This window comes from Nelumbo lutea, chromosome 7, assembly GCF_056320005.1.
Source record: "Nelumbo lutea isolate HS-2025 chromosome 7, American lotus-T2T, whole genome shotgun sequence".
Classification (NCBI taxonomy): Eukaryota; Viridiplantae; Streptophyta; class Magnoliopsida; order Proteales; family Nelumbonaceae; genus Nelumbo; species Nelumbo lutea.
In genome coordinates, this window is record NC_142690.1 from 5,283,890 (window position 1) to 5,307,099 (window position 23,210).

General features: G+C 39.1%; 1 protein-coding gene across 1 annotated transcript in view; it reads left to right on the plus strand.

Moving 5' to 3' along the window:
• Window positions 1-638: 638 nt before the first annotated feature.
• Window positions 639-23,210, plus strand: part of OEP80 (outer envelope protein of 80 kDa) — a 29,589-nt gene continuing 7,017 nt past the window's right edge. Inside the window, exons 1-8 of the mRNA XM_088955293.1 lie at window positions 639-1,503; window positions 2,058-2,151; window positions 2,343-2,425; window positions 2,571-2,668; window positions 2,770-2,839; window positions 7,888-7,981; window positions 17,652-17,733; window positions 20,065-20,100. Coding sequence (XP_088811419.1) covers window positions 943-1,503; window positions 2,058-2,151; window positions 2,343-2,425; window positions 2,571-2,668; window positions 2,770-2,839; window positions 7,888-7,981; window positions 17,652-17,733; window positions 20,065-20,100 — 1,118 coding nt within the window. The 5' untranslated portion in view covers window positions 639-942. The remainder of the gene's footprint in view (window positions 1,504-2,057; window positions 2,152-2,342; window positions 2,426-2,570; window positions 2,669-2,769; window positions 2,840-7,887; window positions 7,982-17,651; window positions 17,734-20,064; window positions 20,101-23,210) is intronic.

Consider the following 23,210-nt stretch of genomic DNA (forward strand, 5'->3'; position numbering starts at 1 on the left):
ACGAGTTTGACCCATCCAATCCAAATCCAACATGAAGCCAATCTGAATCCAAAAACCTGGTTTACTTCTTAATTGGACCGAACCATATATAGTCGTCCACTATTATTGGCAAAGGCTGAATTTATATTTTGCAACATTTTTATGCAAATGGGCTGGGCTTGGTGCGGAGCAGCCCCAACTTGAACCCCAGCTGAGAAACAAAGCAAAGTTGATCCGAGCCCAACCCCTTACCAAGGCGGATTTAAGGCTTTAACCTCAACCCAGCGATTCCTAGCTTTAATAGCTTGAATAGGGCACTGGCCTCTCAAGGTTGTGTTTGGTTTGATAGGAAATAAATAAGAAAAATAGAAAATTCAATTGTTTTTTATTTTTATTTAATAAAAAAGAGATAGTTTTGATCATTTGCAATGGTAACAAGGGTTTTTTGGTAATTGCGCAATCATACGCCCCTGCCGGATTAGACTGGTTAGCAGTGGACGATTGTTCAGAAGATGACGTAGACTCCACATCACTCCACAAAGCCCAGTTGACAAATGGGCAACTCGATCCGACTCGGTCAAAATCCGTCCCGACCGGGTTTGGCATGCCGAGTCAATGAAAAAATGGTACCGGGTCGAGTCTGGCAGATCCACAAAAGCGTCGTACCTGTCCATGGCGCCATGGCGGGCCGGAGCTCATGTGCATTTTCCAGGTGTGTATCAAAGCGCACATTAGAGAGTAGAACTACGCATTTAGCAGGGACGAGGTTTCCCGCTAATCTGAACGTAGCCACTGTTGCTGCTCGTACTGTTACAAACTTACAACAATCCGTCCGAAAAATGGCGGAAAACTAGGGTTTTACTAGGTCCACAGCACTTCAAATCTGTAGGGAAGAGTCGAAAATTGAGATTCTGATTCCGTTTCAATAGATACTCTTAGAGTCTAGACGTCAATCATTTGACAATGGCGAAAAACGAAGGCGTTCGATTCGTTTCATCTTCTATCAAGTGCCCTCCGGCCACTGCCCACCATCTTCCTCCCTTTTTCTCCGATCTTCCATTCTGTTCTCAGACGCTCTCCCTGAATCTAATCAGAACCAAGGATAAAATAAAACGTTTCATCTCGTCGATTAGAAACCGCAGAAAATCTGGGCATTTTATAACCAAATCTTCGCTCCTCTGTTCCTCTTCTTTAGCGTTGGTTCGACCTGAGGAGTCGAATCAGAATGTATTGGAAGGTAGAGAACCTCAACAAAAAGTGTATTCACCAAGTCGGCATGGGAGAGAAAATGAAGAGAGGGTTTTGATTAGTGAGGTCCTAATTCGAAACAAAGACGGCGAGGAGCTCGAGAGGAAGGACCTCGAGGCAGAGGCTGCAGCGGCTTTGAAGGCTTGTCGCCCGAATTCGGCACTTACAGTGCAAGAAGTGCAAGAGGATGTTCACCGGATTATTAACAGTGGGTACTTTTGCTCGTGCATGCCTGTGGCTATTGATACCAGAGATGGAATTCGGTTGGTTTTTCAGGTACATTTGGCTTAATTCTATTTTCCTTTCCTTCCCATTTATGTATAGAGAAACAATTTGGGACTTGGGAGTTTTTTATACAAAATCATGTGAAAAAAAAGTGCTGTACAATATTTATTCTGGGCAACGCATTTCTATCTAGTTAGCAGTGACTGTTTGGTTGTAGAGCTTTTACTCAGTAAAGAAACTGTTTATTCAATGGTGCTAGGACTCAACTTGAAGTATTCTGATTGCACTAAAGAAACATAAATATTGGTCTAGTTCTCAAAGTATTGGTTCCATCGTGGTTGCATGATTGTAACTGCTGAAAGAAACTAGCTGGTAGATGTTCATTTTAGGGAGTGTTGATCATCATTGTCTTCTATAGGCGTGTTGAAGTCTTTCCCGTAGAATTCCATGACCATGAACTGCAATAGAGAATTGGTTTTAATTTCAGTTTTGTAATTTGGTGGGCAGCACAAAAATTGTCACTAAAATTTTCTTAACTACATATAATTACCCACTTATCTGATTTAGCATGACATAAATAATTGAACTTGTTTCTATGGTACAAGGTAGAACCAAACCAGGAGTTCCATGGATTGATATGTGAAGGAGCCAATGTTCTTCCGTCAAAGTTTCTGGAAGATGCATTCCGTGATGGATATGGTAGTTTCTTTTTTTTTTTTTTTTTTCAGAATTTTGCACTTTTTAGTGATAGGCAGTAGAGTTATATTTCCTCTCTCTCTCTCTCTCTCTCTCTCTCCTATGTGTGTGTGTGCTTCTTTAGCTGGCCATGCATCAAATGTTGCTCACAACGGGCCTTCATTGAGTTGAGTCTTTGGTGTCAAGCTATGCAGGAAAAGTAGTCAACATCCGGCGTTTGGATGAAGTGATACGTTCCATTAATGGGTGGTACATGGAGCGAGGTTTATTTGGCATGGTTAGTGCTTCATCTGTTGTAATAATAGCAAGGTTCCTCTAAGAGGGACCTGAAACCATTGTTTGTCAAAGCTGGACCTGATTCCTGGATATACATTTTCTTATATTAATTTTAATAGGCATTTCTTTTTTAACCATTGCTTCAGGTTTCAGATGTTGAAATTCTTTCGGGTGGGATCGTTAAATTACAAGTTTCAGAAGCTGAAGTCAATAATATCAGCATAGAGTTCCTTGATAGGAGGACGTAAGGGCCTGCCTTTCTAGTGCTCAATGTTTTCCGTAAAAGAGCCGCACATGTTTAAGTTATGCTTTTTGGCTAATATACTATACCTTGTAACATTTTAGTGGTGAACCAACTTCTGGGAAGACAAAGCCAGAAACCATTCTTCGGCAACTGACAACAAAGAAGGGACAGGTATCTTACATCATCCTGATTCTTGTGCTTTCGTAGAGAACATTACTAAATGTATTGTTCTTCCTATAAAGTTGGTTTTAATTGTCAAATGTCAATTAGACTAAATCTTGGAGGTGGTTATCATAATTGTTTAGTTTGCATATTTGGAGCCTTTGGATTGTTATGAACTATGGCGACATGCTTATTTTTCCTTTTCCCTTTTTTTCATGGAAAATACAAAAGAAAATTGGTGAAAATCAAGAAAGATCACCAATAGTGTTATAACAATCCAGAGAAATTAGTAACAAGATGTTTAGGATATGAGGAAATCAAGAAAAAGCTGGAAAACTATTTTGGAAAATTATTAAATGTACAACATGTAGAGGGTGCTAATGGAGGAGAGATTACTAAACTAATAGTGTTAAAACAACAATACGACATGTACCTTTGTAAATTAGAGCTACTAAAGCAAAAGAGGTGCTAAATGAGATGAAGGGAAGGACATGAGGACCTGATGATCTTATAATAGAAGTGTGGAAAGGGTATGAGAGGTAGGCTTGTTATTACTAACTAAGCCATTATTATTTATCAAGATAATGAAAAGAAAGAAGATGTTTGGTGAATGGAGAAAGAGAAGTCTGGTGCTTATATTAAAGAATAAAGGCGATATGCAAAGTAGTAATAACCACCAAGAGATTCAACTCATGAACCACAATGTGAAACTTTAGGAGAGAATAATTGAGCAAATGTTACAACATGAAACAAGTATATCAAAGAACCAATTTACATTTATGTTAAGGTGATCAACCATGGAAGTTATCTTTCTTTTGGGGTGATTGTTAGAAAAAGTTAAGAAAGAAGAAGAGAGATCTTCATGTGGTGTTCATTGTTCTAGAGAAATTATATGATAGAAACCCAATTAAGGATATGTAAGAGGATGCAACCACCAATGTTAGAACACCTGTAGGAGAGACATTAGATTTTATAGCTATGATGGATCTTCACCAAGGTTCAACACTTAGCCCTTATTTATTTTCATTGATCATATATGAATTAACTAAACATATTTAGGAGGTGGTCTATGGTTCATGTTGTTTAATGATGACATTGTTTTAATTGATGGAACTAATGAAAGATTAAGTGCAAAATTAAGGTTGTGTTTGGATAAGCTTTTGCTTTTGTGCTTTCCAAAGCACCAAAGTATGAAGCATGCTTTGTGCTTTTTTAGTTTGGCAAATATTGCTTTCAAAACAAGCTTTTGAAAGTAAAAGCATAAATAATTGCTTGGTTGTGGTGTATTGCTTTACCATGAACCAAAATTTATGTTACAAAGAAGAGGACACCATGTTACAAATCACCATTTCTTCTTATAGATTAGAAGACAACATCATACAGGAAACATGGCATTAGACATTGAGACTTGACCTTACATCTTGATTTGCCATTTGACTATATCTGGACTTGGAATAACACGAATGGGAGTCAAATCCCTAGATTAGGGTTTCTTTTGGAGAAAAAAGAAGAACAAAAAATGAATGGACAAATAATAGATATGAAAGTTATTGGAGAAGAAAACTAGTGAAGAATGCTTGCTGATGGTGACAATGGTGGTGGAAAGAATGGCGGAGAGTATTCTGTGTCACAACCATAAAATTTTGGTTTGCATTGATTAGAAAAAAAGTTCTTTTGCATTCTATTTGTTGGAATGTTAGTTTTATTTCCTACGTTTGTATTCTGCTGAGTTAGGGTCCATTTGGACTAGTTAAAGCAATTTTTTCTTTTGTTTTTTATGCTGTAACTTAAGTAGGGGCATAAGGGTCCTTTTCCTTCTTATTATGGTTGCCCTATATATATTAATATAAATTGGCGCCACCAGTCACTGTAGTTGACTCCAAATCTCTCTTTTCTCTCCTCTCTTCCTCTTCTTTTCTCCTTCCTCTCTTCTCCTCTATTCGACTGTTAATATGGTATCAAAGCGGTTCTGTTAGGCCTGTGAGTAGATCAAACAAGTTTCAACCTGTTGTCTTCTTCAACTAAGATCAAAAGTACAGACCTACGACTAGTACAAAGAAGAAACTATATGAATTGGACTATTTCTCTACTTACTGAGACTGGACATAAATATTTCATTACTTTGATCGAAGACTATTCTAGATATACTTGGTTGTATCCTATGCGATCTAGAGATGAAGTGCCAAAGATTGTGAAAGACTTTCAATGAATGGTTTTCACTCAATTTAAAACTGAAATTTACATTTTCCAGTCAGACAATGCAAAAGAGTACTTCCATAGTGATCTCACGGAGTTCTTTGCTTTGTGTGGATCCTTTCATCGAAGCTCTTGTGCTAGAACACCTCAACAAAACGATGTTGCTGAAAGGAAAAATCGTCATCTACTTGAAGTAGCTCGTGGTTTATTACTTCATATGAATGTTCCAAAACGTTTTTGGATGGATGCTAATATGTGTTTTGCATATATCATCAACCGTATGCCATCTCGGTTACTAGAGTATAAAGCCCCACATCAACTTTTGTTTCCTACAGCTCCGCTGCCCCCAGTATGCGTGTCTTTGGGTGTCGTTGCTTCGTTCATGATTTGTCTCCTACTCGCGGTAAACTCGATCCCCGTGCCACTCCTTGTGTTTTTCTTGGTTATCCATTATCTCAAAAGGGTTACCGTTTCTATGATCTTGCTTTACGCAAGTACTATGTCTCCATGGATGTATCATTCTTTGAGAGTCAACCTTTCTTCTTGGCTTCTCCTCAGGGGGAGAGTAGGGTTGAGGAGAAACACACTCAGGTTCAACTACCTCCTCTTCCTGACACTTCTCCATCTCGTGTCTTTCTTTGCCGCCATAAGAGCCGGCAGAGTTCAAGAGCCGTGGAACCTGAAACTATGCAACCAATATCATCGAACTCTCTAGAGGTAGATCCTCCTCATCAACCAGGTACACTTATTCCCATTGATATGCCTGAAGGGTGTTAGATCTTGTATTACTAATCAATATATCTATTACTTTGTGTCCTATGATCATATTTCACTTTCATACCGTGCATTCCTTTTATTGACAGTGTCTCTGTTCCTAAGGATGTGGCATAAACTTTATCCAAACCTGAATGGACAGATGCAATAAAGGAAGAAATTAATGCATTACACAAAAATGGCACCTGGGAGTTGGTGGATCTTTCTGAAGGGAAGGAACCAGTGGGTGTTCACAGTAAAGCATAGAGCTGATGGTTTAGTAGAAAGATACAAAGCTAGATTGGTGGCCAAAGGGTTTACACAAGTGTAGCCAAGATGAATTTGATCAGAATCCTCCTCTCACTGGCAGCTAACCTTGATTGGGAACTTCATCAATTGGATATCAAGAATGCATTCTTGAATGGTGACCTAGAGGAAGAGGTTTACATGACTCAACCTCCAGGTTTCTGTGCCAAAGGTAGTGAGCAGAAGGTGCGCAAGTTAAAAAATCTTTACATGGGCTGAAGCAATCACCTCAGGCCTGGTTTAGTAGGTTTCATTTAGCAATGTAACAGATAGGATTCAAACAATGCCAGTTAGATCATACTTTGTTTGTGAAGAAAGGTGAAGGGAAAATTGCAGCTTTAATTGTGTATGTTGATGACATAGTAATCACCGGAGACTGGAAGACTAAAATACAGAAGCTGAAGAAATTCCTAGCCACTCAATTTGAGGTGAAAGATCTAGGCCCCTTACGTTATTTCCTTGGAATTGAAGTTGCCCGCTCAAAAAAGGGCATCTTTATTTCCTAAAGGAAATATGTACTAGATCTATTAGAGGATACAGACAAGTTGGGAGTGAAATCAATTGATTCACCCATTGAACCCAACCATCAGCGAGGAAACAGTCAAGGGGAGTGTTTGAAAGATGTGAAGAAGTTCTAGAGACTTGTAGGGAGATTTATATTTGTCTATGAACAGACCTAATATTGCCTCCGTAGTGGGTGTTCTTAGTCAGTCCATGCATAATCCTAAGACAATTCACTTTGAAGCTGTAGAAAGAATCCTTAGATACCTCAAGAAGTTCCCAGGAGTTGGTTTGCTTTTCCAGAAATATGGGCATTTGAAAGTGGAGGTATATACAGATGTTGATTGGGCAGGGGCAATCGATGACAGAAAATCTACCAGTGGGTATTGTACCTTTGTGGGAGGAAGCCTAGTCGCCTGGAGGAGTAATAAGCAAAGTGTGGTGGTTAGATCTAGTGCTGAGGCAGAATACAGAGCCATGTCTCACGGAGTTGCTGAAATGATGTGGATAAAAAACTTGTTAGGAGAGCTGGGTTTTGTAGTTAATAAACCTATGTCACTCTACTGTGACAACAAAGCCGCTATCAATATTGCTGCTAACCCACTCCTCTATGATAGAACAAAACATATTGAAGTGGACAAGCATTTTATTAGAGAAAAACTTGTTAGCGGAGAAGTGTGCACTCCTTATGTCAGTTCAGATGAACAACTTGTAGACATCTTCACCAAGGGCCTTCATCATGTGCAGCATAATAATTTGTGTGACAAGTTGGGCATGATTGACATCCATGTCCCAACTTGAGGGGCAGTGTTGGAATGTTGGTTTTATTTCTTATGTTTGTATTCTGCTGAGTTAGGGTCCGTTTGGACTAGTTAAAGCAGTTTTTTCTTCTGTTTTTTATGCTGTAACTTAAGTAGGGGCATAGAGGTCCTTTTCCTTCTAATTATGGTTGCCCTATATATATTAATATAAGCTGGCGTTGCCAGTCACTGTAGTTGATTCCAAATCTCTCTCTTCTCTTCTTTCCTCTCCTCTTCTCTCTTCTCTTCTCTCCTCTTCTCTCTTCCCTCCTCTCTTCATCTTCTCTTCTCCTTCCTCTCTTCTCCTCTGTTCGGCTGTTAATACTGTTTTTTTTTGGCATTTTAAGTGCATAGACAAATGGACTACTATTAAATATGATTCACTCATGACTGACTAATTAAGATGTAAAACTTGAAGTTTATGTGGCATCATGTGGGCATGTTGTATCAGTTAATACTTTTTGTCATAAGAAAGGTCTCATGCTTCAAGTTATTATGTAGGTGTACAGTTTGCTTCAGGGGAAAAGAGATGTTGAAACTGTGCTGACAATGGGAATCATGGAAGATGTTAGCATTATACCACAGCCTGCAGGAGGTGAACTTGACTCTTTTTTCATTTGAACACTATTATTGTTTGGTGTTTTTATTTCTGATATTGTCTTCTTTTTGAGACATGATAAATCTTTTTTTTTTGATGAATTTGAGACATGATAAATCTTGTTTTGAAGTATATCTTCCAAGCCTGAAAGTAGTTTATTATGTAGGTGATTCTCAGCTTTTCAACATTGAATCTGAGCTCTTTTTTTTTGTATTTTAATAAGAAACTGTAAGTCATTTACTAATTGTTGGAAAAAAATGCTTTGTGAGTTATGCCAGGTATCCCAATATTAGGCTAGCCCTGCTACCTAACCCATTACCTTTCTCAGTTTACAATGCCATTAAAATCCCTTGGGATGATTCGTGAAAAATCTGTGCTCTGTTGACCCTTGTTTGGCCAAGCTATCTGCCAATCCATTATAAGTTTGCTGAAACCATGTGAAGGTGACTTCCGCTTCTCTTGCTATCTGTCTGTCTGTCTATCTGATTTCTCTCATAATATGTCTTTAGTACCATAGTACCATGCTATTCCCCCAAAACCATATTTCACTATGACCTTTGAATCACCCTTTACCAACAGCTGATGATAGTTACCACTTTACGAAAAAACAAAAAAAAAGAAAAACTACTGACAATAGTTCAATGGGAAAGAAGATTTCCTAGCCAAACAAGGAGTACATAGGAATCATCCCTTTTGGGCTCACTTGCAAGCTTTATGATGTAGTTTGGAGGCTGCATCTCGCGTCTCTTTGTGGGGAGTTGTATGATGTATACTGTGTTTTTATTCTAATTAATAAAATTATCATTATCTATCAAAAAAAAAAAAAAAGAAGAAAAACAGCTGACTATAGTTTTGGTCCTTCTGTATTCCTAACCCTTACTGGATGGCCAGGAGTTCTCCTTTTGAGTTTGCTTGTCCTATAAGATCTGATAATATAGCTGCAAGTGTGCCATCATGGTACTGGAATGCCCCTCCTATGCCTGAAGGTCCAGGATTCCCAATGCCACATCCATCAAGGTTCAATGTAATTTGCTAGCAGAGGGGACCAAAGAAGAGGTCCCATAGTGTGGTCTACAAGAGAGGAAGAGGAATTTATGATGTGCTTCTATCCTCTAAGCATATCATGCACTAAAAAATGATTGAAAAGGGTCAATGTTTTAGCCCAATGAACTGTCTTTGTCATAATGTTTTTAACTAGTGCATTTTTATAGTGAGTGACTTCCTTGAAAACCCTTGAATTCTTCATTTCTTCTCTTCCCATATGGATAAAATTATCGCAGCCCTAGCACACTTCCTTAGTACTTTCCTCCTTTTTTAGCAAGATAGATCCCTGCCCAATCAAACAAACTACTCACATCCCCTGGGGGAGGGGACCACTTGCAACCAAAGAGAAAAAAGAAATGCTTCCAAATGCTACAGAGATTAGCAGATGACATGTAGTATCACAACTTGCTTTACATACAAGGCATATATGGGGAAATTTCTTTTCCTTTTTTTTTTTTCAAAAAGGTAATGTAAAACCGTATTACTATGATCAAAAGAAGAAAGTATACAGTAAGTTCACTGTACAAAAAGCTTCTGTAAATATGAACACCATTAAGAACTCCCAAAAAATTAACAGCCAAAAAAGAGCAAGACAGAAGATTATCCTTGAATGTATTCTATGTTTTGGCTAGTAGTCACTTGATATTTTATCAGTGTTGTCAGGCTTGTACCAAGCTAGATTGGTTGGACTGTTCAAATCAGAACCCATAGCCTTTCTGGTTTTTTAAAACCCTGTTTTTTCAGTTTTTGTTTGGAAAACCGGATGCCATACCTTTGATTCATATGAAATGTTGAAGACTTTCTGAGTTTTTGCAACCCAAACAGTTTTTGATGACCTACCCACTAAAACCTGTGTAAAAAAAGTGACCTACCATTGCTTGGTTTAATAGTAAAATCTCAGTCTGATAAATGTGAGATTGTGGGTTCAAGTCTGGGAGTTACTGCCTTGTGTAAAAAAAAGTGCTGATGGTTAGGTTTGTATCCAGTCCACTCCTCCCAAGGCCCTAGATAGCTGGGACCAACTTTGGATAATGCTTTTTTTGGATGCAAAAATGTGCTTTACAAGACTCAGTTTAGTCACAGGTTAACTCAGACAACATTGCTTGGTTTAATGGTAAAATCTAAGGTTAACAAGCATGGGAACATTGGTTTGAGTTTGAGGCTGGTCACTTGGTGCAAAAAAATGCTAAAGGTTAAGTCTGTATCCACTCCACCTCTCCCAAGATCCCTAATAGTTGGTACCAACATTGGGTAATGGGCTATATAACATCATAGGTGATAGGTCACTGTGCTGATTCATTGGTAGGACAATTGACCTATGGCCCAGTGGCCTTTCTAGGTCTGAGTGGTCTGAGTCTGACAACATTGTTTTATATATGTTAATATGTATGCTTTTCATTGATAAAGTGGGTTAATTACAGTTTATATGGACTTATAGATTGGCCAATAACTTAGCTGACGCATTCAGTGAATAAGGGGTAAGCAGAAGTCAATTGTGTTGAGGGGTCACCATCCGGGAAACAAATATAAATTGCTAAAAAAAGTCAGGAATCAAGGGGTTATGTAGCTGGCGCTGGCTTAATTTTAAAGGGGGTACTTGACACTGTGAATAAACCCTAGTTGTTTCTAGGTCAAAGTAGAGAAGAAGAAAGAAGAAAGAAAAGAGAAAGAAGGAGGATGTACAAAAGTACCTCTCCTAGCCGATCCACTTAACTTTTATTCATGAAAAACTTGAGTTACAAGAAAGACAATTTTGTCCCTCATAGAAGATGGGACACATAACTTAAACTCAGATACAATAGACATTTCACTTTCAATAAGATACACCAGAATGACCAAAATACCCCTGACTCGAGCATTCTAACACTCCCCCTCAAGCTGGAGAGTATATATCATATAGTCCCCGAGACAATCCTTTTGTGAAGATATCTGCCCACTGATTTCCTGAGCTCACATGAGATGTAGTTATTACCCCACTTATCACTCTCTCTCACAAAGTGACAGTCCACCTCAATATGTTTAGTTCTTTCATGGAAGACAGGATTGGATGAGATGTAACAGTAGCTTGGTTATCACATTATAGTTTCATGGGTTTGTCAATTGAGAAACCCATCTCTTGTAGTAGGTTCTTCAGCCATACTAGTTCACATATGGTATGGGCCATAGCCCTGTACTCTACTTCCGCACTACTTCTTGCCACCACTGTTTGTTTCTTGTTCTTCCAAGTCACAAGATTGCCACCCAGGAAGGTACAATACCCTGTGGTTGACCTCCTATCTGATATAGAGTCAGCCCAATCAGCACCTGTGTACCCTACTATCTCAAGAGGTCCTCCTTTTTGGTATAACAAACCACGACCTGGAGCACCCTTTAGGTACCTAACAATTCTCAGAACAGCTTCCCAGTGAGGAAGTCGGGGATGTTGCATAAACAGACTCACCACACTCACAACAAATGATATATCTGGTCGGGTAATGGTCAGGTAGTTCAACTTTCCCACCAACCTTCTGTATCTTCCAGGATCATCAAACTCTTCACCTGCATCCACACTTAACTTGGCATTGAGTTCCATAGGAGTCTCTGCTGGTTTAGCACCTAACAACCCTGTTTCTTCAAGTAGATCAATAACATATTTCCTCTGACATAGGTTGATCCCCTGTTTTGACCTCGCAACTTCTATTCTTAAGAAATACTTTGGCTTCCCTAGATCTTTCGTATTGAAGTGGTCCTGTAAGAATTTTTTCAGCTTGCCAATTCCATTGTTGTCGCTTCCAGTTATGACAATATCATCCACATACATGACTAGCAAGATGTTTCCATCTTTCGAGTTATAGCTAAACACAGAATGATCAACCTGACACTGTTTCATCCCAAAGGCCTTCACCACTTCACTGAACCTGCCAAACCATGCACGAGGAGATTGTTTCAGTCCATAGATTGCCTTTTTGAGCCTGCACACCTTACCAGCCTCCCCCTGAGCAACAAACCCTGGTGGTTGCTCCATATACACCTCTTCAACAAGATCACCATGTAGGAAGGCATTTTTTATGTCAAGTTGTAGGAGAGGCCAATCATACATAGTAGCCAATGAGATCAATACCCAAACTAAACCAATTTTAGCCACAGGAGAGAATGTCTCCATATAGTCCACACCATATAACTGAGAATAGCCCTTGGCCACTAACCGTGCCTTCAATCGTTCCACACTGCCATCAGGAAGATGCTTCACTGTATAGACCCATTTACACCCAACAATGTGCTTACTAGGAGGAAGGGTGGTGAGTTCCCATGTATGATTATGTTGTAGAGCAGAGAGTTCTTCTTCCATGGCTTGCCGCCACCCTGGAGAGACAAGGGCTTCCTGTACAGTCTTGGGAATGGGAACCGATGAGAGTAATGATATAAACTTGCAATGGGAAGTAGAAAGGTGAGCAGTGGAAACATAGTTTGAAATGGGATGAGAAGTACAAGTACGTTTACCTTTCTGCAAAGCAATAGGGAGATGAAGATCTGAGGGAGAAGGGGTAGTAGTAGAATCTGTCGACGGGTGCTGAAGTGGAGGAGGAGTCGAAGCACTTCTGCGAGTATACACTTGAGTAATTAGCGGCCTCTCTGTAGTAACCGGCATATGATGTGCATCTGCAGTAGGAGTGGGAACTACGGGAAGGGGGTCCACAACTGGAACATGAAGAGGAACCACAGAGGGAGAAGAAGAGACCCCGGCATTGGAGAAAAAAAAGAATTGATTCAAATAAGGTGACATCCGGGCACACAAATGATTTATGAAACTTAGGGTTATAACACTTGTACCCTTTCTGAGTCCTTGAATAGCCAAGAAAAATACACTTTGTAGCCCGAGCATCTAGCTTGTCTACTCCAGGCCCCAAGTGCTGAACAAAACAAACACAACCAAAGACTCTTGGGGTGAGAGGAAAGGGAGACAAAGTGGGGAACAACACGGAGAAAGGGGATTGACTTCCAAGGATTGACATGGGCATCCGATTTATCAAAAAACAGGATGTAAGAACAGCATCACTCCAAAAATGCTTTGGGACACGCATATTGATCATCAAGGACCGAGCAGTTTCAAGAAGATGTCTATTTTTCCGTTCAGCTACACCGTTTTGTTGTCGGGCGTAGGCACAAGAAGTTTGATGAATTATTCCGTGATGTTTTAGGTATTGTTGAAATGATGAGGAGATGTATTCTTTGGCATTATCAGAGCGAAGTATTTTCATATGAACACCAAACTGAGTGCGTATTTCAGCATGAAATTTCTGAAAAATAGTGAACAATTCATTACGGTCTTTCATAAGATAGATCCATGTCATTCTTGAAAAGTTATCAACAAAGATTACAAAATACTTAAACCCATTGTATGACACCATTTTAACTGGACCCCATACATCAGAATGAACTAAAACAAAAGGACTTGAGACACGACTATCAGTTCTTGGACTAAATGAGACTCGATGATGTTTTCCCAACTGACATGACTCACAATCTAATGATGAAAGATGACTCAAGGAAGGAACTAGCAGCTTCAAAGCCTTGAGAGAGGGATGACCAAGTCTGCAGTGCCATTAGAGAGGAGTAAGAGACGACTGAAAAGCCACTGGAGGGCCACACCATCAAGGTAATACTAACCATCGGCTTCATGCCCTCCACCAATCTTCGTCCCCGTCTTGAGATCCTGAAACACACAAGAAGAAGGATAAAAGGGTACAGAACAATTAAGGGACTTGGTTAATCTACTAACAAACATAAGGTTAAAAGGGAACTTAGGAACATATAAAACAGATGCTAAAGACAACGAGGAGAGATCAACATCACCAACACCACAAATAGGAGATGTAGAACCATTAGCAAGTGTAACTGTCTGAGATCTGGAGGTGCGAGAAAGGGAAGAAAATACATCAAGAGTCCCAGACATATGGTCCGAGGCGCCAAAATCAATAATCCAGGGTGAAGCTTTGGAAGCTAAACAAGTCATACCTGAATGGGCAAGTGTAGCTGTGTTCTACTGAGTTGTTTGAAGGAACTGCTCATATATTGCCCGTGCTACACTCACCATTTCTTGCCCGGAAGCACAAGTGAGTGTGGAGGGGGTTGGTGCAGTTTGCTGGCTTTCAGTAATTGTGCTACTACTCTTAGATGTAACATGGTTTGCCCAAGTGTTGGGTGGACCACGCAAATCATAGCAGAAATTAACTGTGTGCCCCTCTAAGCCACAATGTGTACATTTTCTCTGAGCATTACCCCTTCCTTTTCCACGGCCTCCTCCTGGCTCACGGCCTCTAGTCTGGCCACTGGCCTGGTTAAACATGTGCCCACCACGGTTGCTTGGAGGGCCACTGCTGTCACCACCACTTCTACTTCCACTACTACTCCCTTTAGTCACTACCAAACCAGATCTATCAGAGAAGGAAGAATGTTCCACTAGCTCAATGGATGTCCTCTTAAGACGGGCAAAAGCTTCTTCAAGTGAGGGGAGAGCTGATCCCCCCAATATCTGTGCTCTGACAAGCTCATACTCAGCCTTCAAGCCCACAAGAAACCTAGTCACATCAAGCTGTTCACGTTGCTGTTATTGGATCTGGACATCTGATGTGAGAGGGTGATACACATTTAGCTCATTGTGGATGTTTCTCAAACTTGCATAATACTCTTCTAAGCTTTGACTTCTTTGCTTCAAATTGAAGTACTCTTGGTATAACTGATATACCCTAGTTGTATTGTCTTGTCCAAAGTACAACTTTTTAGCATGATCCCAGATCTCTTTGGCTTTATCTAGGAACATGCAGTTCACACTAATCTTCGGTTCCATGCTGTTCCAAAGCCATGTCGTTATCTGTGCATCATCTTGTTCCCAATCATTGAACCCAGGAGAATCAGAGGAAGGTTTCTCCTCCCTCACATGTTTTACTTTCCTCTTGGCCTTCAAGAACACCTCCACAGATTTTGCCCATGGTACATAGTTCTCACCATTCAACTTGATGGATGTCATTTGAACACTTAGATAATCTGAGGAGAGCATGATGCCTGCTTTGTTGTCATTCCCAACTACAGTTGAAGCCATCTCAATTATGTCTCCTCTGAATATACACCACAATCTCACACTTGTCACAAGACTTATCTCACTTACAATACCACCAACTCACTTTCTTCAACTGCACATTACACACTACACTCTAAAGCTGAAATCATTCAGTCAACACATCAAACACTTGGACTGCACACTGCAGGACCATTTACCACCAACACACCACTACTGAAATTACTTAGTCATTTCATCGAACACTTGCTCTGCAAATTGCAGAACTGATTACACACAAGGTCTAGGGGTTCACTTTTAAGCATTTAAAAAATAGATATGTCAGCCACCACAACACAATCAACACCACACCACTGCTGTCGTGGACATCAGTAGTCTACCACTCTTCTTTCAGCACACATGTGAGCAATAAAACACAAAAAAAAACATGACTGATATGTGTATCAGTTTCACCCAGCACCACAACAACTAACTTTCAAAGCACAAAAAAAAAAGAAAAAAATCAGCATTCGCAGTCCATTTCTGAACACACGATAGCAGTGTCCATACCTGTATACGACCAGCCCTCTTCGTACACTGAATAGAGGGTCTAGTATACCACTTCAATGACCACCACAGCACCGGCCAGAGGCATTCTCACCTCTAGGCCCTCAAAACGAAAACTCCTTTTCAGCCCTTTATCGAGTCTTCAATCAGATCAGTTGTAGGATGATGAAACCTACTGTGAAGCTGGCGGCGAACCCAGGAAGAAGACAGCAGCAAGAAAACGAACACCAGACCTTAATGCTCTGATACCATGTGAATAAACCCTAGTTGTTTCTAGGTCAAAGTAGAGAAGAAGAAAGAAGAAAGAAAAGAGAAAGAAGAAGGAGAGGAGAAAAGTATTCGGCCAGACTAGAAGAGAGGATGTACAAAAGTACCTCTCCTAGCCGACCCACTTAACTTTTATTCATGAAAAACTTGAGTTACAAGAAAGGCAATTTTGTCCCTCATAGAAGATGGGACACATAACTTTAACTCAGATACAATAGACATTTCACTTTCAATAAGATACACCAGAATGACCAAAATACCCCTGACTCGAGCATTATAACAGACACAATTCATTTATAATTCATTATTTATTCACTCATATTAAAAGTTTCTGGTTACCAACCAAAAAAGGCTAAAAAAGAGAAGAATTTATTACAAATTGAGGGGAAAGAAAAAACAAAAAGAGAAAAACAAAATGAAGCTTGAGTAAAACAAACACATAAAGCCTCACAGTGATCCTTGTACAGAAGAGTTGTATGGAATTTAGCGTACCACTACCTCACGCCAGGGGCCTACCAGAAGAACCCACTTCCAGCCAATGCTTTAAAAATGAGAGTTGCAAATAAAGTACAAGGGGTCGATAAAGCCTGAGATACATGGTTGGACTTGTGCCTAATCTAAGTGAGGTGCCATTTTTAAGGGGGAAAAAGAATTAAAAGAAAACTTCATTATACAAGAATATGCAAACCTAAACATAAAGGTTGTAGCTTTTATTGTTTAAGTTCCAAACTCCAATAGGCTAAACTGTTTTATCTCTAAACATCATGGGCATGACCTACCGTATATTAAATTACCCATTTGACATCAAATTTGATATTACTTCATCAAAGTGTAACAACAAGCCAAGGAATCAGGTTGGCAATTTCTCAAAATTCCGATAATATAGATGCAGAAGGTGATCTGAGGGTGGTTGTGAACTGGATAAAGGAACAAGGGCAAGAACATTGGCAATATCGACAAGTCTTGAGGGAAATCAAGAGACTGGCAAGGCAGTTAAATATCACCTTTTCATGGGTGTGTGGACCAGCCAATGACAGTTATTCATAAAAAAATTCATTAATAATGTGATATTAGAATTTTTATTTTATATTCCTCTTTGTTAAAATTGTAATTTTCTAAGCATGGAGGACTTATATCAGTTAATAATGGCATATACATATCTGAAGAAACAATTTGAGCTTAATCATGTAATTAACTAATTATAGGATTACATGAGAATCCTCAAGACATTTCTTATCACCTGTTTACCACCTTATTTTTCTTTTACTTAAATTTTCATGCTATTTTATATTGTGGGAGGCTTTTACATAAAGAATATAAAAAAAAGTAATGCATAAAGACATGTATTTGAGAGAGGTAAAACCATTGGCAATGGAGTTGAGAATGGATCACAACTGGATCCTGATATCAGCTAACAATATGACTGATGTTCCCAAGAAGGGTTGTAAGGGTTATCTCAAAAGCTGAGGGTGCTTGGCACATCTTTGTATTCCATGTTTTAATACAAATATCAATAAAATTCTTATTGTTTCTGATAAAAAAACTAGATTTTCTCTTTGAACTATGTTTCTTCATTGTCAAGAGTCCTGTTTGTGCATAAATACTAGCTCCATGTGAATTTCATACATATATGGGATTGGCTAGATGAATCCTTTTCTGTTCAGTGCAATATCCATTATTAAATTATGGGTCCTTAAATGATTTGTGTATATATCGTGTCATTTGAAAATAACATTCCTTATTCCGATGTTGTAGATACTGGAAAGGTTGATTTGATAATGAAAGTTGTTGAACGTGTTAGCGGAGGTTTCTCTGCTGGTGGTGGAATTTCAAGTGGGTAAGTAACATTTGTCTTGGAGAGCACCAGAATCGGGACATTTTGCTGATTTTTGTGTTGGTATTTTGGTTTAACCTTGTGAAAGTGTATTTGAATTTAATGTAAATATAATAGCATTAATTGTTTTAGTTAAGAGTTGGCAGAGAATGGCACCTTCTTTGTGGGTTCCTTTTGCTAAAAAGGTCCTTTGCTGTGAGTGAAGGTAATTTCCCTTGCAGAGTGGTTTGGCATGCACCTATACCATAAAAATCTCCTTTCTAATATGGACAGCAGCATTGAGCTGATGTCACACCAAGTGTAAACTGATAAAGTGCTCACCAGGACCAATGCTTCGTGTTCTGCAGCCATGGGCTGGAATTGGCAGACCACTTATTTCTGCATTACCCTATCAGCAGCAGAATTAGTTGGCATGGTTAAAAGAACACCCCAATGCTGGGTTGTAACAAGCTTAAAGAGGAAAGTTATTTTGGCTGTCCATTTCTACAGCCATAATTTGGACCATATGTAAATTGAGGTACTTGAGACTCTTTCAGTAATCATCTCAGGAGGATAAAATTTGGAGAAACACTAATATGTTATTGGATGTATCAAATCTTGGCGATTGGCGGGGAATGAATTTAAGGAGCATCCTTGGAAGATCTTGAAATGCATTTTAGAGAGAGGACTTTTTTTTTCGGGGGGGGGTTATTTGGGAGCTTGGGTGGATTCATGTAAAGTCTTTACTGTTTACTGTACAGTCAACTCTTGGTTTCATATGCAGTGGCTTTGCCATGTACGTCTTTTGGGGACGAACCATTAGTTATGAATTTAATACTTTCCTCTTCAAAAAGAAAAAAAAGTCAACAAATTTAGCCTCCCCAATCCCCAACCCTGGTGAAAGGTGGGATTCAATCCCTGGTGTCTGCCACAACCAGGCAAGGTCATTGGCATCTTCAATATTACTGTTTTTCATTGGTAACTTCCTGAACTTTATCAATTTAACGAAAATAGAATTGAATACAAACGGACCAGATTGTACAACAATGAGTGCGATCAACCCTCATCCAAATGATAGATGAGAACTAGCCCACTTCTACTCTTCCCCACCATACAACCAGACCCAACGTAGACAACTAACCTGGGGGATATGTGCTCCAATACCAATGCTGTCTATTGACTCCTTGTGCTAGAGCATCAGCAAGAGTATTTGCTGATCTAGGAACACAGTTGAAACTAGCATTAGATCTAGCAATTATTGATCTAGCCTGCTTGATAATTGATATGATGATGTAGATGCCATGTTCCTGCAGCTCCATTTCTGAACCAGCTGATGATCATCAGTCAGTTCCTTCCACTTCTAAACTTCTTATCTCAATGAAATTCCCAGTTTTAAACCTTGTAGAATAGATGGTAGCTCTTCCCAAGTCGCATCCCCCATACCAATAGGACCTGAATAAACCTTACCAGTACCTCCCTTTTGTAAGTTCTAAAAGACCCACCAATGCTTCAGTTAAAAAAAAGAGGGATTACGATATCAATAAGGGTGATGAGATAGCACCACTTTGAGAAATTGCAAACAAACTAAATGACAAGAAAACTGACATCTACAATAATCAACTTCGGCTAACAGTTTTTGGTAAAGCAGAAAGGCTGCTATTTTTGTGGGCTTCCCTGAAGAGAAGTTTCATCAGGCTTTCTTTTCAGCATTTTTGTAATCAGTGGGGTCAAATTATTGGCTACGACCCTGGCTGACTTTCTGAGTTGTCTTTTATATATGCTTAATGTGAATATCATACTTTGGGAGCCCCCTTCTCTCATTGGGGCTTCCTGTAATTTCTGGTTTTGATACTTTTTGGCATACAATTAATACACTTTATCTTTCAAAAAAAAAAAGGGTTGCACCGAAAATATCCAAGGAATACAACTCTAAAAGGATATTTTCCTTTTTTACTCCTTGGACGTATAGCCAAGAAGAGATAATTTCATTAGTATGATCCAGCCAAAGAGCTTGAACCCTGAACAAACAAAAGAAGAATCCTTGCATTACTAAAAATAAGAACCCTTAAAGTTTCCCATACTGCAGCTGTCCGAGTTCAATTTGATGTAATCCAATTTACTGTTTGTTGGTATACTTGTAATTGTTTCCATTTACTTTTCCATGAAACACCAAAACTTTTTCTTGGTTGGAGTTGTATAATTATATTACCATGGCCAATTATCCATATAGAAAAGTTGAAACTAGAAAGTACATAATTCTATTGTTTTTCTGTTCATGGTAGTATGGTTCTGTTTATTGTATCATCTTTTGATGCTATCATTCTGATATTTACCTGGTGATGCTTGTATATGTAGGATAACGAGTGGCCCTCTATCAGGATTAATTGGAAGGTAAGTGTTATGCTATCTTGGTTATACAAGAGTTCTATTTTTGTGCATCTCATCTTCAGTATATATTATGCTTATTTGTTCTACATCCCTACACTTGTGGCACTTAATTTTTACCATGACAGAACCTAGTTCTCTCTCTCTCTCTATCTCTCTCTTCAAATTATTCCATTGCCTGGTGTAGGGGTGAATTCGAGCCGAATACTTGGCTATTCGAGCTCGACTCGCTGAAACTGTGTTTGGCTCGAGCTTGGCTCTGTTCAAAGAATGCATGTTCGAGCTCGGCTCGGCTCAAGCTCGACTGCAAGCCAAGTTCTTTTCTAAAAAATAAAAAATTATACATATAAAAATATATTTTTTATTTTACATACAAAAAATTAAGAATTATAAAAATTATTTATTATTATACATATAAAAAATAAAAAAGATACATATAAAATGTTTTTATTTTACATACAAAAAATAAGAATTATAAAAATTATTTACTACTATACATAAAAAATAAAAATATTATATACAAAAAATTATTTATTATATATTATTTATATTTATATGTATATGTGTGTATATGCATGTATGTAATAAAAAATTATTTACTTATTATTACTAGGCTCACGAGCCTCACGAGCCAAGCTTCATTGGGCTCGAGCTCGTCTCGATTAGCAAACGAGCCTATATATCAGGCTCGAGCTTGGCTCGAATCTTAGTTTAAACTGAGCCGAGCCGAGCTCGAATAGCTCGTGAGAAGCTCAGCTCGTGGCCACCCCTAGCTTGGTGCCCCTCAAATTGGATTATCCCTTGTAAGCCCTTCCCCTCCTAGAGAGTTTATCCTGTTTGCCATTCATTGCCCTTGGAGGTCCACCTATTTATATTGCCTTCTTGTTTTTTCTGATTAATAATAATGATTAAAGAGATATTAATAATAAGATGGGGGCCTAAAATTTTCTGGAGTAAAAGACTTGGTCTAGGACCATGATTACTCATTTTCAATTTTCAGATTACAGCCATCATCTTTTATGAGGACAGAGGGGAGTATGGGTCCTGAAAACTTCAATTCTTGATCAAATGCAGAAATGTTGGAATGCTTAGCGTCTACGCAACCTCATAAATATATGGACTCTCTCTAGTTAGCAACTTTGGATCCAACAATTTTTAATATCCCCTCCTTGATATATTTTCTAAGTGACTAACTAGAGTGGAATTATATTTATTTGGGAGGGAGAATTACTTTAATTAATTTAGCTTTTGCCAATCTGCACATTTATTATCTACTTGTTCGAAATCCTAGTCCTTTTTGTAAAAAGGGTTGGGAAAATAATGAGGGGTTTTCTTTGAGAACCAAGTGATTCTAAAAGTGACCATCTGATTCATTTGACTATGGTGTGTAAAAGGAAATAAGGAAGGAGAGTTAGGGATGGGAAGGTTGGTGTTTAGAAATTCTTTTTTGGGGAAGTAGTTATTGAGATTTCCATTGGATTTAGATGAATTGTGGGACATTATTGTTAAAGGTGTCTATGGGATGATGAAAAATGGCTAAGATGCAGTTGCAAAAGAATCTTTAGCTTCTCCTTCCTTCGAAAGCCATCTTCTAGTTTTCAAGTTTTTTTTTTTAATTCTTCTTTTGGCAACACATTATGCATGATGTGTTATCTAAGGATAGAAGTAGATTTTGGGAAGTTCTGTGGTTGAATGAGTTATCTTTGAAAGATAGATTCTCCAGATGTTCTCAATAAAAAAAGCTTGTTCTCATTTTGTTTCTTTCTCAGAACCATAGTTGTCAAGGCGACGCCTAGGCGACAAGGCGCCCTTTGAGGCTCACCTCGCCTAATCGCCAAACAGTTTTGTACTATGTATTATAAAATACTTTTTTATTCTTTATTTTTTGACATTATAATTATAAAATAGGCACTATTAAACTAAAATATTCATTTTGTGTGTTTATATACTAATTTCTTTTTTAATCTTCTTATTTGTTAGGGTTTAATCAATATAAACATTGCTAAATGCTGTATTGAACCCCCAAAGACTTTAAAACCTGAACCAATAAGGATGAACTTAAAATTTTGTCTAATCAACACATTTTCTACTACTACTACTACTACTACTACTACACATTTTCTAATCAACACATTTTCTTTTCTTCTTTTCCTATAACAAAAATAAGGGTTCAGCCCCTATATTTTGTGAATTTCTTTTCCTTCTTCATTTTCTTCTCATGAATATGTTGATTTTCTATACTTTAACATTAACTCTATACTTCTCTTGTGAAAATTATGAATAATTATTAAGGAAATATGGTTATGGTACCTAGGGAACTACCCTAGGATCTATGTTTTCTACATAAAAAAAATCCATCGCCTAGGCGACAAGGCGCCCCCTTGTCACGGGGGTAGTTCTACAGCGGAAGGACCCGTGCGGCGTCCTGGCCAAGGCAGGCCAGAACAAGCCATTGTAACGCATAGAGGCTAGGAGTTGCCCGATGGGATGGCTCCACCAAAGTCAGTAGCATTGGATCATGACCTCAAGTCCAATGGCCGGGGCACTCTCCTGGCTCAGACCGGTCCATGGGAGGCGCCGCTTACGTGCTAAAGGGGGACAACCATAATGGAAGGCGACCATGCGCCGATGAGGTGACTTGGCACCGATTTGATGGGTCTCCTGTAAGCCGATGATGACAGGCACCTGTGTGCCATGATGGTAGGCAACCGCTTGGGATGGAACACACCCGTGCGCCAAAGGCAATGGGGTAGCTCACTCAGCTTGGGCAAGGGACTGGCGTTGTGAAGGGACGTACTTGAGCCAAGCCCGCATGCCAAGCCTCCCTTGAGTATCGGCAGCGCAGTGCCGGTCCAACACTGTCCCCATGAGCAAGTGTGCGCCCATGAGGAACCCTGGTAGCCATGCTAGCCGTTAACCAGGGCCGTCCCGCAAGGGGATGATGGTCTAGGAGTGCCAAGGTTAGGCACCCAAGGAGGTCGACCACCCCTCCTCAAAGAGTACGTTAAGCTTTTGGTGGTCTGCCTGAAGATGACATTAGTTCTCCCAAAAATCTTACAGGCGAAAATGACGGGCATGTCCCTAACGTAAGCCTGCCAAGCGTAGGCAAGGCTAAG